The sequence below is a fragment of the Mytilus edulis genome, chromosome 11, assembly GCF_963676685.1.
Source record: "Mytilus edulis chromosome 11, xbMytEdul2.2, whole genome shotgun sequence".
NCBI classification, from domain to species: domain Eukaryota; kingdom Metazoa; phylum Mollusca; class Bivalvia; order Mytilida; family Mytilidae; genus Mytilus; species Mytilus edulis.
The window spans coordinates 44,856,261-44,872,811 of NC_092354.1; the positions used below are offsets into that span (position 1 = coordinate 44,856,261).

The 16,551-nt window shown below is 33.6% G+C and overlaps 2 protein-coding genes across 3 annotated transcripts in view; one reads left to right on the forward strand and one right to left on the reverse strand.

Annotated features, from left to right (window-relative positions):
• LOC139495668 (metalloproteinase inhibitor 1-like) overlaps window positions 1-15,090 on the reverse strand; it is a 64,048-nt gene extending 48,958 nt beyond the window's left edge. Inside the window, exons 1-4 of one of the 2 annotated variants that reach the window (XM_071283990.1) lie at window positions 14,622-14,781; window positions 13,563-13,642; window positions 8,814-8,925; window positions 4,578-4,720 (exon numbers count right to left, since the gene is read on the reverse strand). In XM_071283990.1, coding sequence (XP_071140091.1) covers window positions 4,593-4,720; window positions 8,814-8,925; window positions 13,563-13,642; window positions 14,622-14,736 — 435 coding nt within the window. In that variant the 5' untranslated portion in view covers window positions 14,737-14,781 and the 3' untranslated portion in view covers window positions 4,578-4,592. Of the gene's footprint in view, window positions 1-4,577; window positions 4,721-8,813; window positions 8,926-13,562; window positions 13,643-14,621 lie in introns of those variants that run through there. The other variant, XR_011657430.1, reaches the window with a different exon arrangement.
• LOC139495325 (uncharacterized) lies at window positions 11,991-12,701 on the forward strand. The gene is made up of 2 exons (XM_071283631.1): window positions 11,991-12,162; window positions 12,332-12,701. Exons 1-2 carry the CDS (start codon window positions 12,047-12,049, stop codon window positions 12,687-12,689), a joined length of 474 nt encoding a protein of 157 aa, XP_071139732.1. The 5' UTR covers window positions 11,991-12,046; the 3' UTR covers window positions 12,690-12,701.
• Window positions 15,091-16,551: the final 1,461 nt, after the last annotated feature.

Here is a 16,551-nt window from a genome sequence, read left to right on the forward strand (position 1 = left end):
CAAAAGTAGTACAACACACAGTAAAAATATTTTTGAGAAAGCGCAGGTGGGATTTTTTTTATTTTCATTTATTGTCTAAAAGAAATGCACTACGAAATAACTGTGTACTCGGACCGCTTGTGTTGTGTTTTTCCGCCTTCTTCTCATGATCCGTATTTTCCTACAGATAAATTTCCTTTTTAGGACACTTGGCGTCCGTCGTCTGTCGTTAACTCTTACAAAAATCTTCTCCTCTGAAACTACTGGGCCAAATTTAACCAAACTTAAACACAATCATCATTGGGGTATCTAGTTTAAAAAAAAGTGTCCGTTGACCCGGCCAACCAACCAAGATGGCCGACATGGCTAAAAATAAAACAAAGGGGTAAAATGCAGTTTTTGGCTTATATCTCTGAAACCAAAGCATTTAGAGCAAATCTGACTGGATAAAATTGTTCATCAGGTCAAAATCTATCTGCCCTTAAATTTTCAGATGAATCGGACAACCCGTTGTTGGGTTGCTGCCCCAAAATTGGTAATTTTAAGGAAATTTTGCCGTTTTTGGTTATTATCTAGAATATTATTATAGATAGAGGTAAACTGTAAACAGCAATAATGTTCAGCAAAGTAAGATCTACAAATAAGTCAACATGACCAAAATGGTCAGTTGACCCCTTAAGAATTATTGCCCTTTATAGTCAATTTTTGTCAATTTTTCGTAATTTTTTGTTATCTTGTACAAAAATCTTCTCCTCTGAACCTACTGAGACAAATTTACCCAAACTGGTCCACAATTATCATCAGGGTATTTAGTTTTAAATATGTGTCCCATGACCCTGCCTGCGAAGCAAGATGGCCGATATGGCTAAAAATAGTACATAGGGTAAAATGCAGTTTTTGGCTAATATCTCAGAAACCAAAGCATTTAAAGCAAATTTGACGAGATTAATTTGTCCGTTAGGTCAAAGTCTATCTGCCCTGAAAATTTAAGACAAATCAGGCATCCCGTTGTTGGGTTGCTGCCCCAGAATTGGTAATTTTCAGAAAATTTTGCAGCTTTTGGTTATTATCTTGAATATTATTATAGATACAGATAAACTGTAAACAGCAATAATGTACAGCAAAGTAAGACCTACAAATAAGTCAACATGATCAAAATGGTCAGTTGACCCTTTAAGGAGTGATTGCCCTTCATATTCAATTTTAAACAATTTTCATAAATTTTGTAAATTTTGTAAATTTTTATTCGTTTATGATATGCGCATAGACCAAGGTGAGCGACACAGGCTCTTTAGAGCCTCTAGTTTAATTTTGCTCTGTATTTTTTACGACCATTTTAAAACTTAATAGTTGTACAATTCCCTCGTTTGTTCACACATCATCCTAAATCTATAAATTAGCATGGGGATACAACGTGCATCATGAATAAGTATTTAGTGCAAAAATAAACCAAGAATAAAAAGAAAGTGATAAAACTCAGTCTGTTATGCATATATGTTAGAGATAAAACGTGCAGATGCTTCAGTATCAAAGAAACAGAATATTTAAAAAGTATAGTAATACATTTTAAAGATTAACAAAGAGCAGATGAATTGCCGGAAAACAATAAAGCAATCTATGTCAAATAACCGTTCCGTATTGCATCAAACCTCTCGAGCTCGGCACTCTGCATCTAGGAAAGTTACTATCAAAACTGTCACATAGTTACTAACAATAAAATGATTGTTATTATTTAATCTATTTGTGATTGCAGAACCCGCTGCATTGGCTTGCGTGTGTGAACGTTATTCAAACGTCAGGAACGATAACTTGTGGCATAACGTCATTCTGAATCGTGTTACCTTAATCTTAATTCACAATGGTCAGATGTAAAAAGGACAGATTGAGATCTCATCAAACACATTATAGTGAGACATAGGCCCATATCTTTTCCATCCAAACAAATGTAAAAATGGAAATATTGTTGTTTGCATCTATGTCAATTTCGAAGCATTTATTGCTCCAAAGTGATATTAGAGGTAAACAGTGTGGTCTTAAATATACAGATTACTCTTCTTTGTCCATATATTATAAAGGTATTAAATTTTCACAGACCAGCATATTTTCACCGGGTTTACCTTTCAGAGACCAAATTAAGGATCATATCATTCCGTCTGTTAAAAAAGATACATTTATGTTGATATATTTCCAAATATCAACAAGTAAAAGTTTGCTATTCAGATCCTTTCCTTTCCATTTTTTTTTATGAAAATATAGTGCAGAACGTAAGTAAAACATATCTTGAGGATGTTTGCTCCTCTATTTTTTTGAATTTTTTCCAGATTTTCGGAATCCTCTGGCTTTATCCATGTATTGAACTTAAAAAAATTACACTAACCCCTACTTTTCTTTTCATATGTTATTACATATAGTTTAAAAAGCCATATTTCAAAATCTTATAAAATCCTTTTTATTTTTTCATAGTTTTTTTAAACAAAATAGGTGCCAATGTTAAATGTAAGAAAAATCTAGAGAGAATTATTTCCCGCCAAATTTTCAATGGTTTATATTTCGAAAACAAGCACATGGACCTTTAAATCAAATTGCGTGCTGTAATAAAACCATTGGCCGAAAATTTCTAAAATAATATTTCTTTTCACCTGATTGCATTACATGATTTGGATCATGGAGATACATGCTACTGAAATACAAACCCGTGACTGACACAAGATAGAGAGCAAAAACAAATGTATCAGTCAAAAATCTAATAAGTAAGGTACCTATCAATATAATTAAAATTCTGATTCTGTGTCTAAGCATTACAATGATGGAACCACAATCCATCTAACTTTCTGTGTTGGTAACTAAGCATATTGCATTTCAATCTACAATTTTTTGAAAGCTATTATTGATCAGACAAAATCAAGGGATCTCGAGTTTTTTTTTAAAGTGACAGACGAAGGAAGCGTTTTCACATACTTGTGAGCAAAGCTTTGACAAATGATCTGTATTATAATCAAACACGTGTAGTCAGAGTATGGAAGCAATCTGGGATTCACGGATTAAGTGAACCACTATCCCTCGAACACAAAACATGAATTTATTCAAATGTAATATTATCAACAAAATATTGCACTTTGTGCTAAAACGATAAGGCTTATGATAAAAAAAAACCATTATATAAATAACTCACAGATGAGAAGTTGATCAATCAGATTGTAAGTCCCTTTTGTATGCGTTAGTATATGTCCTTGATATGCCAGGAATTATATACCACAGAACGTTAAGCAAATTAACAATCAATTTACCGAATCTATCCAGAAATTAACAAAATAACACAAAGTGTTTAAGCGAAACTTTTTTAATAATTGTTGTTTAACAACCTTGCCACTTGCATCTACCGTATCCATTCCTGCTACACAGACTATGATAAGAGCAACCTGGAGGTGTATTTCTACATTGGTTACTGGTTTGTGGGCCTGTTGGTGGAGGATCAAACGCATCATCTCGACGAAATAGTTAGTCTTCAAGTAATTGTTGTGTGTCACCAATTTAAAGCGAGCTGTAGAGGAATCAGACATGAAAATATTTAAATCAATTACATAGAAAACCTTTGCCTTTATTGCTAATTTTTTCGAAAATGAAAATTACTTCCGAATAAAAAAATTAAAATCAATGTTGATCATACAAAATTTGGGTCTTAAGTTACAGGGTCTTGTGAAACCGTTACCGTAAAATAATGATTGGTAAGAAATTGTTGTACGCCTCATCAGCACAACAAAGCTTCACACAAGAGCTTTTCAAATATTTGTAAAAAAAAAGACAGTTTTAAAAATCAGTCAAAAAGTCTTTCAACTTACGAAAACTTAGGTTTAAAGCACAGATACTTACTTACATATCCCTTTTACCCATAAAAATTCCTTTATCATGTTTTGGAATTGTTGTCAGATTTTCGGAATCCTTTGCTTTTATCCATTTGAATGCCTTAAAACATTGCCCGTTGACCCCCATTTTTCTTTTTTCAAATCCTTTACATGTACCATCTGTAAAAGTCTTATAAAATCGTTGTCATTTTTTGATAGTTTTTGAGAACTTTAACTTGTCATTGATAACGGTACCAGTCTTGTATTACAACGCCAGTTTCCGGTGCTGTCAAAACATATAGGGTAACAAAATAGTGCATTTCTTTCTGAATTTCTTTCTGAACTCAATTTTTCTGTTTGATTATAGGTTTATGCTGAATTTAAACATATAAATAGAATTAAAAAAATCTTGGATCTTTTCAAAGATCAGATGTTTTGCATGTAAGCCTTTGAAGCAGTGAATTACAAGACTGCAACCTTAAGCTATGAAAAATCAAGAGAGAACATTTTCCCGCCAAAATTCCAATAATTTATATCTCAGAAACAGGCACATTGACCTACATTTTATTTTTTCTCTTTTGGTTATTGTATTAATCCCCTATCAATGTATACTAATGTTGTGAAAAGCTTGTTATTTTTAACTTAATAACGAACTTCCTTAAAAACTACCAGTAAGACGAAGGGCCAACATAAGTCCATAATCAAATACCTATTTATTTAGTCGTATCTGCTTCATTTGTGACACATGTCATCACTTAAACAATAACACAATCATACCTCACATCCACAATTATCTTTATACTTTCCAGCCAATCCTTGTAACAAGACCTGACTTGCTTTCTTAGCGTCAACCTGAAGTCCACACAAGTTATGGCTCATTTTTCCATCATACAGGTCAACTATTAAGTGACAAATATACCAATCATTAAATGTACAAAGAATATGAATAATTGAAATTAAACTGTATCGATAAGCCCAACAATAAGTTTATGTTGCTGATTTTATGTTTTTTCTTCTTCAAATAAATCAGTGACAGAAGAAATTAGAGGCAGTTGTAATTAATTACTAATAAATTTATTCAATCAAATGATACACCCTTTAACCTTTCGGGCTTCATTTACTTGAAGAGAAATTTTGAATTTTTGAAATACAAAGGCTTTTCTACCTCAAGAATAGGTTACCTTAGCTATATTTGGCAAACATTTTATGACGTTTGGTCCTAAATGATCTTTACTTTCGTACCTCATTTGGTATTTTTAACTTTTCTGGATTCACGCGTCAGTGATGAGTCTGTCTGGCGTAAACATGAAATTTAATACTCGTATCTATGAAGAGTTTATTTACTATATTATGTAAAACTTTACTGACTCGTTTCTGAACCAGAATCCCTACTCGAACACTAGCCCAAAATTAACCCTAAACTTTTCCTTTTTCTTATATTAACCCTTAACTGTATCACAATCTAAACAGTCAACCGTCATCATAAATATTTTATTTTCAGATTAGCTAATGAAATGTACAACATGTAATTGATTTTGCAATCTAATGCAATGTCGGTAGCCAATAAAAGTATACAGATAAAAAAACTGGAGGCTGTAAAAAGCCTGTGTCACTCACCTTGGTTTAAGTGCATATTAAACAAAGGACACAGATTGATGCATGACAACATTGTGTTTTGGTGATGGTGACGCGTTTGTAGATCTTATCTTACTGAACATTTCTGCTGTCTACAGAGGACAACATTTTGTACAAATTTACAAAGATTTACTATAAAGTGCAGGAACTCCTTCAGGGATCAATTGACCATTTTGATCATGTTTACTTATTTGTAGGTCTTACTGTGCTGCATACAGTTTATCTCTATCTATAATATTATTAAAGGTAATAATCAAAAGCTGCCAAATTTTGTTAAAATTATCAATTCAGGGGTAGCAACCCCAAAACACGTTGCCTATAGATTGCACGACAGATTATAACCTATTAACCAAATTTATCAGCGTAATATTTGCTCTAAATGCTTTGGTTTTAGAGATATGAGCCAAAAAACTGCATTTTACCCTATGTATTTTTTAGCCATGTCAGCCATTTTTGTTCCGGGCTCGGTCATCGGACACATTTTGAAAACTAGACACATTAATGATGACAGTGGACAAGTTTGGTAATTTATCTAAGTTATTTCAGAGAAGAAGATTTTTATAAAAGATAACAAAATTTACAACAACATTGTTAAAAACTTTTAGCCATGGCGGCCACTTCCACTTGTATTTTTGTCCATCTGATGAAGCCTTTTTCAACTGATTTTTATAGTTCGTTCTTATGTTGTACTGTTATACCATTGTCCAAGGTTAGAGAACCCACTAACATGTTTAACTCCGACACATTATGTTTGATTGTGCCTGTCCCAAGTCAGGAGCCTGTAATTCTGTGGTTATCGTTTGTTTATGTGTTACATATTTGTTTTTCGTTCATTTTTTTTTTATATATAAATAAGGCCGTTAGTTTTCTCGTTTGGATTGTTTTACATTGTAATTTCAGGGCCTTTTATAGATGATTATGCGGTATGGGCTTTGCTCATTGTCGAAGGCCGTACGGTGACCCATAGATGTTAAATTCTGTGTCATTTTGGTCTCTTGTAGACGGTTGTTTCATTGGCATTCATATCACATCTTCTTTTTTTTTTTATATATAAAGGGCAATGATTCCTTAAGGATTTTGTTTGGTCATGTTGACTTGTTTGTAGATCTTATTTTGCTGAAATTATTGTTCTTTACAGTTTATTCCTATCAATAATAAAATTCAAGACTATATAACCAAATATGGCAAAATTTCCTTAACATTATCGATACAGGGGCAGCAACCCAAACTAGAGGCTCTCAAGAGCCTGTATCGCTCACCTGACTCTACTTGGGTTTTTGAAATCATATAAAAAAAATATAAAATTCGGCTAAAAGTAACAACACTTGGCCAGCACCTCATAAGGAAAGGAACATTCATGCTATGTTTGATTTCATTCAATTTGGTGGTTCTTTAGAAGAAGACTTTTGTATGCATTTCCCATAGGGTCCTATGTTAAACTAAGTCCTCCCACTGGCGGCCATCTTGGATGTTGCAATGACAACAAAGTAATAACACTTGGTCAGCATCTCATTAGGAACATTTATGCTATGTTTGGTTTCATTCCATTCAGTGGTTCACTAAAAGAAGACATTTGTATGTATTTCCCGTAGGGTCCTATGTTAAACTAAGTCCTCCCACTGGCGGCCATCTTGGATGTTGCAATGACAACAAAGTAATAACACTTGGTCAGCATCTCATTAGGAACATTTATGCTATGTTTGGTTTCATTCCATTCAGTGGTTCACTAAAAGAAGACATTTGTATGTATTTCCCGTAGGGTCCTATGTTGAACTAAGTCCCCCGCTGGCGGCAATCTTGGATGATGGATCGGCTACAAAGTAACAACACTTGGTCAGCACCTCATAAGGAACACTCATGCTATGTTTTGTTTCATTCCATTCAGTGGTTCTCTAAAAGAAGTCATTTGTATGTATTTCCCATAGGGTCCTATGTTAAACTAAGTCCCCACCTGGTGGCCATCTTGGATGATGGAGCGGCTACAAAATACAACACTTGGTCAGCATCTGGTAAGGAACATTTATGCTATGTTTGGTTTCATTCCATTCAGTGGTTCTCTATAAGAAGAAACTTGTATGTATTTCCCATAGGGTCCTATGTTAAACTGAGTCACCAACTGGCGGCCATCTTGGACGTTGGAATGGCGACAAAGTAACAACACTTGGTCAGTATCTCATTAGGAACATTCATGCTATGTCTGGTTTCATTCCATTCAGTGGTTCACTAAAAGAAAACATTTGTATGTTTTTCCCGTAGGGTCCTATGTTAAACTAAGTCCCCCGGTGGCGGCCATCTTGGATAATGGATCGGCTACAAAGTAACAACACTTGGCCAGCACCTCATATGGAACATTCATGCTATGTTTTGTTTCATTCCATTTAGTGATTCTCTAAAAGAAGTCATTTGTATGTATTTCCCATAGGGTCCTATGTTAAACTAAGTCCCCCACTGGCGGACATCTTGGATGATGGAGCGGCTACAAAGTAACAACACTTGGTCAACACCTCATAAGGAACATTCATGCCATGTTTGGTTTCATTCCATTCAATGGTTCTCTAAAAGAAGTCATTTGTATGCATTTCCTGTAGGGTCCTATGTTAAACTAAGTCCCTCGCTGACGGCCATCTTGGATGATGGATCGGCTACAAAGTAACAACACTTGGTCAGCACCTCATAAGGAACATTCATGACATGTTTTGTTTCATTCCATCAGTGGTTCTCTAAAAGAAGTCATTTGTATGCATTTCCCATAGGGTCCTATGTTAAACTAAGTCCTCCGCTGGCAGCCATTTTGGATGATGGATCGGCTACAAAGTAACAACACATGGTCAGCACCTCATAAGGAACATTCATGCCATGTTTGGTTTAATTCAATTCAGTGGTTCTCTAGAAGAAGTTCAAAATGTAAAAAGTTAACGACGACGACGGACGACGGATGACGGACGACGGACGCCAAGTGATGAGAAAAGCTCACTTGGCCCTTCGGGCCAAGTGAGCTAAAAAACGGATGGTTTGATTCATCTGAAAATTTCAGGGCAAATGAATCTTCACCTATTACAATTTTACCAAGGTCAGATTTACTCTAAATGCTTTGGATTCAGAGATATAAGCCAAAATATACATTTTATCCCTATGTTCTATTTGAAGTCATGGCGGCCACATACCCCAATGATGATTGTGGCCAAGTTTGGGTTTTGACACAGAAGTTGCAGAGGAGAACTTTTTCGTAAAAGTTAACGACGAACGACGGAAGCCAAGAGTTGAGAAAAGCTAACTTGGCCCTGTAGGCTAGGTGAGCTAAAAAGATTAATAATGATGTATTTTATGCTTAGTCTGTTATTGAAAACATTGTTTTACCTGATAAAATATAACTTGATCCTACAGTGAGAACTACAGGTCCACATGCTGCACTTGATTTCGGTGTCTCCAGGGTCTTTTTATCTGACAACTGATCATATTCCATCTTACCCTGTCATATATAAAATAATAACAAAATCATTGAATAAAATATCAATATTAAAGTTCTTATTAGATCCTATAACATATGAGCCACGTCGAATAGAAATCGACCTTATTTCGACGTCAAACATAGTAACGTTACGATGAAGTTTCACAATTTTTCATACAGGTAGTTTCTAACGTTATAGAAGAAAAAAAACATGTCGCTATCTTACAAAACTACGTTTTTTCAAAAAAATATTGTGGGGACATTTCTGTTCGGATTTGAATGTACTAGGTACCAATAGAAGCAGAATTGTCACAGTTATATTTGTTTATTTGGATAGATTTTTGTTGTAAAACGTTTTCAATTTTTGGTAATATAACCAGTATTGTCTTTGTTCAGAAATTTCTAATGTTTTTCAACGAAATTAAATGGTAAAAACTGTTATATATGTTCATAACATGAGAAACAAAAGTAATGGACGACAAAACTATGACAAATAAAACTAGTATACTTTAGACGATTCTGCGTCTTTTAACTCCATATTTGTGAAAATCCAACATAATATGCCTTCACAATTTTTTTTTTAGTGGGGTTTTATATGAAATTTGTAAAAAAAAATATACGGGAAACCATACAATGTTAATCTGATTAAATCGGGCCTTTGGCTAACGTATTCCATACATATAGGACAAAACTAGTATATTATTTCTGATAAGTTCAGTAAAAAACGCCGATAATCTTTCACGGAAACCGCTTTATCCGGTCCGACATGCACATTTCCAAATTATCTGGGAACCGTCACCTGCGTGTCGCGTGTCGTCTGCTTTAAAAAAAAAATGTTCCTGAATCCTGTCCTTTTCTAAATAACATATTTCTCAACCTTAGTATCAGTTTTGGCTAACAGGAATACATTGTTTTGCTAAGGTATGTATTTCCTAATACGTTCTATATATATTGAACGATTTTTACGTTCACGATCTATTTTTACATTTATAAAAGTGAAAGTACTATCTATAGTTTAGTAAAATTTATTTTCATTTCGTTCAGTGGCATAACACCTGTCTTAAAAAAATGTATACAATTCTTAAGCTTAACTAAACTAAAGTAATATTCTGAATAACTATTTCTGGTAGTTTAAAACGAAATTTGTGCTGTATTGCAAAACTTTGCTACACACAGTGACACACGCAAAAACAAAATTAAGTCAAAAGTTATTCATATCATTGTACCGTTGCATTTTGGAAGATCTAAAAAGAAACAACAACACAAATATACAATATTAAACAAAGACCAAGACGTGCTCTAGGTGGATTTTTTGTACTATGTGCGTGCAATTTATCTGTTCTTGACTATTCAGAAATTTAGAACTGTTTTGCGTGTAATTTATGTTCAATGACATTTCTATTTAGAAATTGAAAGAAAGAGGGAAACATTTGCATAATACATGTGTACATGTATTTCGAAAACTAATAACTTTCAAAATTATACCTTTTAAACCTCCTTTTTCATATCCCGACAACTTTAAAATTAGTATTCGGGCAATAAAATTCCCGATCTATGCATCCGTGGGTCTTACAATTTTGCGTCCGTGCGTCCGTCTGCGTGATTAAGGTAACAATTTTGAAAGATGTAACCTGTGATGTCGGATTAATAAATAATAAACCAAAATTTCATGTAAAAAACCCGTTTATTTTGAAATTTGAACTATTATAATTTAAATAGATAGTATTTGAGATTTTGATCTACCTGTCAGAAATCACTGGTGAACTATAATGGCGCAAAGCGCGACAACCAGTCGTATAGAAAAATTTTCTTGGTTCGATTTGTCTTTAATTTCATTCCTTTTTAATGTTGTAGTAAATTTCTGAAATGGACTGGTTCAATAACATAGGATGCGAAGAACTAGAAAATGAAGCAGTTGTCTATTTTGAACAATATATAGGGTTAATACCAGGGTTTTGGCATCAAGCAATAATGAATTGAATGTGTCTGATAACAGCGATTCCGATATTGAAAATGACGAATCTGATATTGAAAATACATGTGACACAAGCTAGGGTCCGGGAATTTTATTCCACTTACGTCATTCAAGATCAATCGGAAAACACATGTTCTCTTAATCAAAATGATGAATTAGAGGATCCTTCCCGACTTCGAATAAATGCTCTATTTGCTAACGACTGTAATTGTACAAAAAAAATTCTTTCACAAAGCTTTCCACATTCAGAGAACAGGCCTATGATGTATCGTTATCTGTTTGTTAATTTACAACAGAGGAGGAAAGAGAGAACGAACACGATACCGATATTCTTTTCAAGGAGTTGAGATATGCGAGTTCACATGGAGAAATATTTATAACATTGGGAGGAGCGAATTTAAAAGTTTAAAACAGCACTTAAATGCAAATGGCGTAACCCCTCGATCACATGGTCTTAGTGGAAGAAAATCGAATCACGGACATTCATTTGAAGTGATTAAAAATACGATAAAATTTATCAAGCGGCATGCTGATGAATGTGGTCTTCCTTTCCCGGCTGCGCCTCAGGCAACCGACAATACCCCTCCTATTCTTCTACCTTGTAGCGAGAGCAAGAAATATGTACACTTCAAATATGTTAGTTCATGCGTTAACTCAGAACAACAATATGTTCAACTAACCGTATTTAAAGAAGTTTGGAATGCATGTGTCCCTCATATTCAATTTATGAAACCAAAGACGGATCTGTGTAAAACGTGCTTTCAGTTGAGGAAGGATATTTCCGGATCTATTTCAGAAGACGCGAAATTAGTGACAACTCAAAAATTAATTGACCATATACAGTCTGCGCGGACGGAGCGTATTATAAATTATGTACACAAAAATCACGTGATGAATTAAAGTTAGCTGAGTCTCCAATAGGAAAGTATAACACTCCATGTTCAAAAAATTTTGAATATGTTCATTACACTTTTGACTTTTCACAATATGTAAACTTGCCACATTCGTCTCAACAAGTTGGAGTTCTTTACTATTTAACACCTCGAAAGGTTCAAACATTTGGAGTTTGCGATGAGAACTCCAATGCAAACTAATTATTTGATTGATGAGCAACAAACAATCGGAGAAAATGGAAGTCGGACACATGGACCCAATGCTGTTTTAAGTATGCTCCACCATTATCTGCATGGTAATACTTACGGTGAAAAGGCGTGTCATTTTCATGCTGATAATTCGGTGGGACAAAACAAAAATAAAACTACTTTACATTATTTGTTGTGGAGGTGCGCAAAGGGTTTACACAAAACTATTAATTTACATTTAATGATTGCTGGGCACACAAAATGTTTATGTGACGCATGTTTTGGCATGTTGAAAAAAAATATTTAGAAAGTCGGACGTATAAACACTGTATCGCAACTGGTTAAAATTGTTGTGTGCCAAATGCAATAGGTCAGAAGTTTACAATGAAAACGACGATGACGAAAACAGCTTAAAGTGGTACAGATGGGATAATTTCTTCACTAAATATTTTAAACCACTCAGAGGTATAGGAAAATTCCATCACTTCAAATTTACCAGTGACGAAGTAGGAGTCGTATTTGCGAGAGAAACTCTTGATCAACCGGAGAAAAGACTGGTCCTCCTAAAGGAAAGCGCAAACCTACCGGAGTTGCTCACGACCCTTTCAGAAGTTATTCAGCTAGCAGGGCTGACAGAGGAGAGAAGGCGTTATCTGTACAATGAAGTCCGTCCTTTTGTTCAGTTTAATTTCCGTGACAAATTTTGTCCTCGTGCTTCAGATGAGTAACATTTTACATATACTGGTTAAAGTTGGATTGAAAACTTGAGAATCATGTATTGCTTCATTGTAACAATCTTATAAATTAAATTAAATATTGTGTACAAATGTATGTTTTCATGTCTCTTTTATTACGAGAAAAGGACCGATACAGAATAAAATGAATGCACAATAACGTTAATTACGTTAAGGTGAGATCTGATGTTAAATATATGTATCCGTCAAAACTTTGAAATGGCGAAACTTTTTAAAAAAGAAAGTTAGAGTAAAACGGTTTTTTGTATTCAAATTGTATGACTGGCTATCAGCAAAATTAATATGAACAAAACTCAAATTGAGATTTTTTTTGCATAAGGTCGATTTCTATCCGACGCGGCTCATATTTTACAAGTCTATAAAACAATAATTTAAAATACGATTAGTTCCTATAACCCAAACTGAAAATAAATTTCTAAATTGGGCAAATTAAACAATAAAATATTTTTACAAAAAGTAAACTTTTGTGCATATTATACAAAGTCACCTTTGATAGCAAAACGAGTAGTTTGCTCGTGTATAAGTTTAGTTTTTCACAAAAATCTTAACTTTAATACTCAAACAAAGAGAAATGTTGCGATGAATAAAACTGAAATGGTCTGATCAATTTAAATAATGTACAAAAAAAACCCAGAACAAATTAAACCCTACCACAACCCATCTTCCTTAAATTCGAAAAATCACAAAATAAATACAAAAAAAAATCTTCCTGATCTGAAACGAACTTAAAATGAATGTCCAATTGGTATTAGGTCTTGCTAACCGTTTTAAATTTTAAATCATGAACTATCCGACGGACTTTCACATAAGACGCAGTTGACGATAACAAAAATTGTTGCTACTTACATAATAAAACTTTGTCACTGATATTTTATAGTTGGTGTTGAATCCATCTGATGAGGACGAATCAATTTTAGCCACAACAACTGTAAAGAAGCAACAGGCAATTAATTGTTAATTCTATATTGATCGCTGAATGGCGAAGTTTTTAATGTTCAATATTTTCAATAGTAAAAGTATCAATAATTTAAAACAATTTTACTTGTTCGAAAGATAATATTTTAATCATTATTCAGCTTTTGTGGAATTTCATTGGCGGAAATCAAAAACAACGAGTTGTTTGTTGACAAGATGAAATATTGTGATATGTAGTATATTTTTTTATGCGGGATGTTCATATCCGAAATATTGATTTTTCTTGACTAGTTTCCGACTTCCCAACTGTTTCCTTCTTTTCCCCAGATCCTTATTTTTTCCCCATTCTGATATCTCGATCTTTTGTAATGTGGCCGACTTCCTAACTGTTCCCCCCCGATCCTACTTTTTACCTCCTTTCTAATGCCCCACATCTTATTTGTGTACGCCTAAATCCTCCCCCCCCACCAAAAAACAACAACAAAAAAAAAAACAACAACCAAGAAGTTAGTTTTCTCGTTTGAATTGTTTTACATTGTCTTATCGGGGCCTTTTATAGCTGAATATGCGGTATGGGCTTTGCTCATTTTTGAAGGCCGTACGGTGACCTATAGTTGTTAATGTCTGTGTCATTTTGGTCTTTTGTGGATAGTTGTCTCATTGGCAAGCATACCACATCTTCTTTTTTATAAGAACAAAAAAATGTAACTTATCTTCAAACAAACACAAAACAGAAAAAAATGAGCTTTTCTGACCTCTTCGAACACTCAAGTTTTAAAGCTGAAAGTGCTTCGATAATCGTTCTTGTTTAGGGCTTGTTAAATTAAGTGAAATATATTCGACAATGCCCTCTACTGACTCTGTTATGTTTTTTTTTTTTAATTTATTATTTTCTCAAATATTTGTCTTATTTTGAAATCATCCCTATAACATGTTACAATATTTACGCAACACATGAACCCCTCATATCATTGATAAAAAAGGTCTTACCCAATTTAGAGTCGCAAATGACTTGTTGTGTATACTGTGCAGGACATCCACATTGTTCGGACACTGAAAATAACAAAATCAACAAAAAACATGACTGTATTATCCCGTTTCTCATTTTGCAAACAATGAAGCTGACTATCTGACAAAAACTAAAACTTTAGATAACAAAATGTTGTATAAATATATATACATATATTAATACCTGAAGCAATACACAGGTAAATTAAAATCCAGCTGGTCTCAAATAAACAAGGATGTTTGCATGGCATTGATAAATGCCATCATACATACAAACAAACTTTTGCTGGTAGAAAAATCCCTCTGGCAAAATTGTAGTTTATAAAAAAAAAAGAACAGATGGTAGTTATTTAAAACGCAGTAGTTATTAACAGGTATACATTTTATAATTTCTGTATTTAAACATTGTGTCGATTTATCACAAATAACAACTGTAACAAAAATGAATTTTGTTAATGCCGTAGCCTTTTCATCTAAATTTGGGTTTTTAATGTAAAATTAGAATAGAAGGTGAAAAAGCCTTTGTGAGACCTCGAAATTGAAAGTATTATCCTTTTCCTTTATCAAAATATTGTTCGTCAATTAAAAATCATCAAACAAATAATCTTGCTTTGGAACTGGTTGTTATCAAAGGGAAAAAATTCAATCTCAATCTCAATGTGTTTAAATCCCAGGAGAGATAAATCTTGTTACACGAAGGGGTAGCTCATCCCCTATAGTCTATTTTTAAAACATCTTTTAGATATTTATTTTGCTTTACCAAATTGTTTTATAATTAATTCCTCACTTTGTGCTCGCAAAGTAAACTTTATTAAAATCCTTGAGAATGTATTTGCTATGCAATTTTTGTGGTTTTGTGAAAAGATAGTTTGAATTGTCTGCATTGATGCCACATAGTTGATAGTAACAAATACGCATGGGAGTTCAAAAACGAGATGTGTGAAAAAAAATGGCCATTTGTATTAAAACAAAAAAACCTGACTCGTAGTTTTTGCATATAAGAGACAAATCAGGTTGTTTAATATAATTTGTCGAATGATTGGTTGTTAATCGGTGCGAGTCATTGTGACACTTTAAAGGGGTTGGACAGAATTATGGGAACTATGGAATAAGAGGACTAGAAATGATAATTTGATGGATGAAAGCTTGAGGCAGGGTGGTCTTAATCGTGAGAAAAGTTTGATAAAACAGGGATAATTCTTGTTGATGAAAAAATAAGTGTGCAGAGGAACAGAATATGGAGTGAAGTAGGAGTTTGGGGAGGGAACTGGGAATCAATTCCCTGTGTCCACCAAATAACTGAAAGCCATTAAAGAAATAAAGGAGTGGGGTCTGACATGTATGTAAAAGGATCAATTATGCAGGGGATGCAGACCACAGATTGGTCTAATTTGACAACTGATAAATAAAAATACGATGGATGCCGAATGTGATAGCGTTACCTAAATAAAATAAATGAAAACAATATATATTTTTTTTCAATAAGTACAATTTTTATTGTGTAGACCTAAAGTAGAGAAATGTAGCATTGAATGACTCTAATAATTGAGCACAGCTTCCTTTGGTTGGACTGAATTTCAGTTCACAAACACCTCAATCATTCAATGTTGTCACCAACCATATACAGTATCAGCGTTGGCAGCCCTTGAAAAGCGCCATTGACTGCTTTCAATCAATCAACAGATGGAAGTATAAAACCAAAAATATTTTCAAACAACTTATCTAAAATGATTAAGTCTTTCAACAAAGGTTATAAATGATAAGCAACGATGCAAATATTGAATTTTAGAACATATATAATTCTCTTTAACAATGAATTCAAAACAGCAATATCTATATTATTTAACAAATATGTTCTAAATAGAGTCATGTAAATCGTTAAATATAGAAACACGCAATTTCTATTTTCAAA

What these genes read in the sequence shown, in the direction of transcription:
- LOC139495325 (XM_071283631.1), top strand. Translation starts at nt 12,047, where the DNA reads ATGCTCCACCATTATCTGCATGGTAATACTTACGGTGAAAAGGCGTGT. An exon ending in TTACATTATTTGTTGTGGAG is followed by an intron (nt 12,163 to 12,331) that starts GTGCGCAAAGGG and finishes CAAATGCAATAG; the next exon opens with GTCAGAAGTTTACAATGAAA.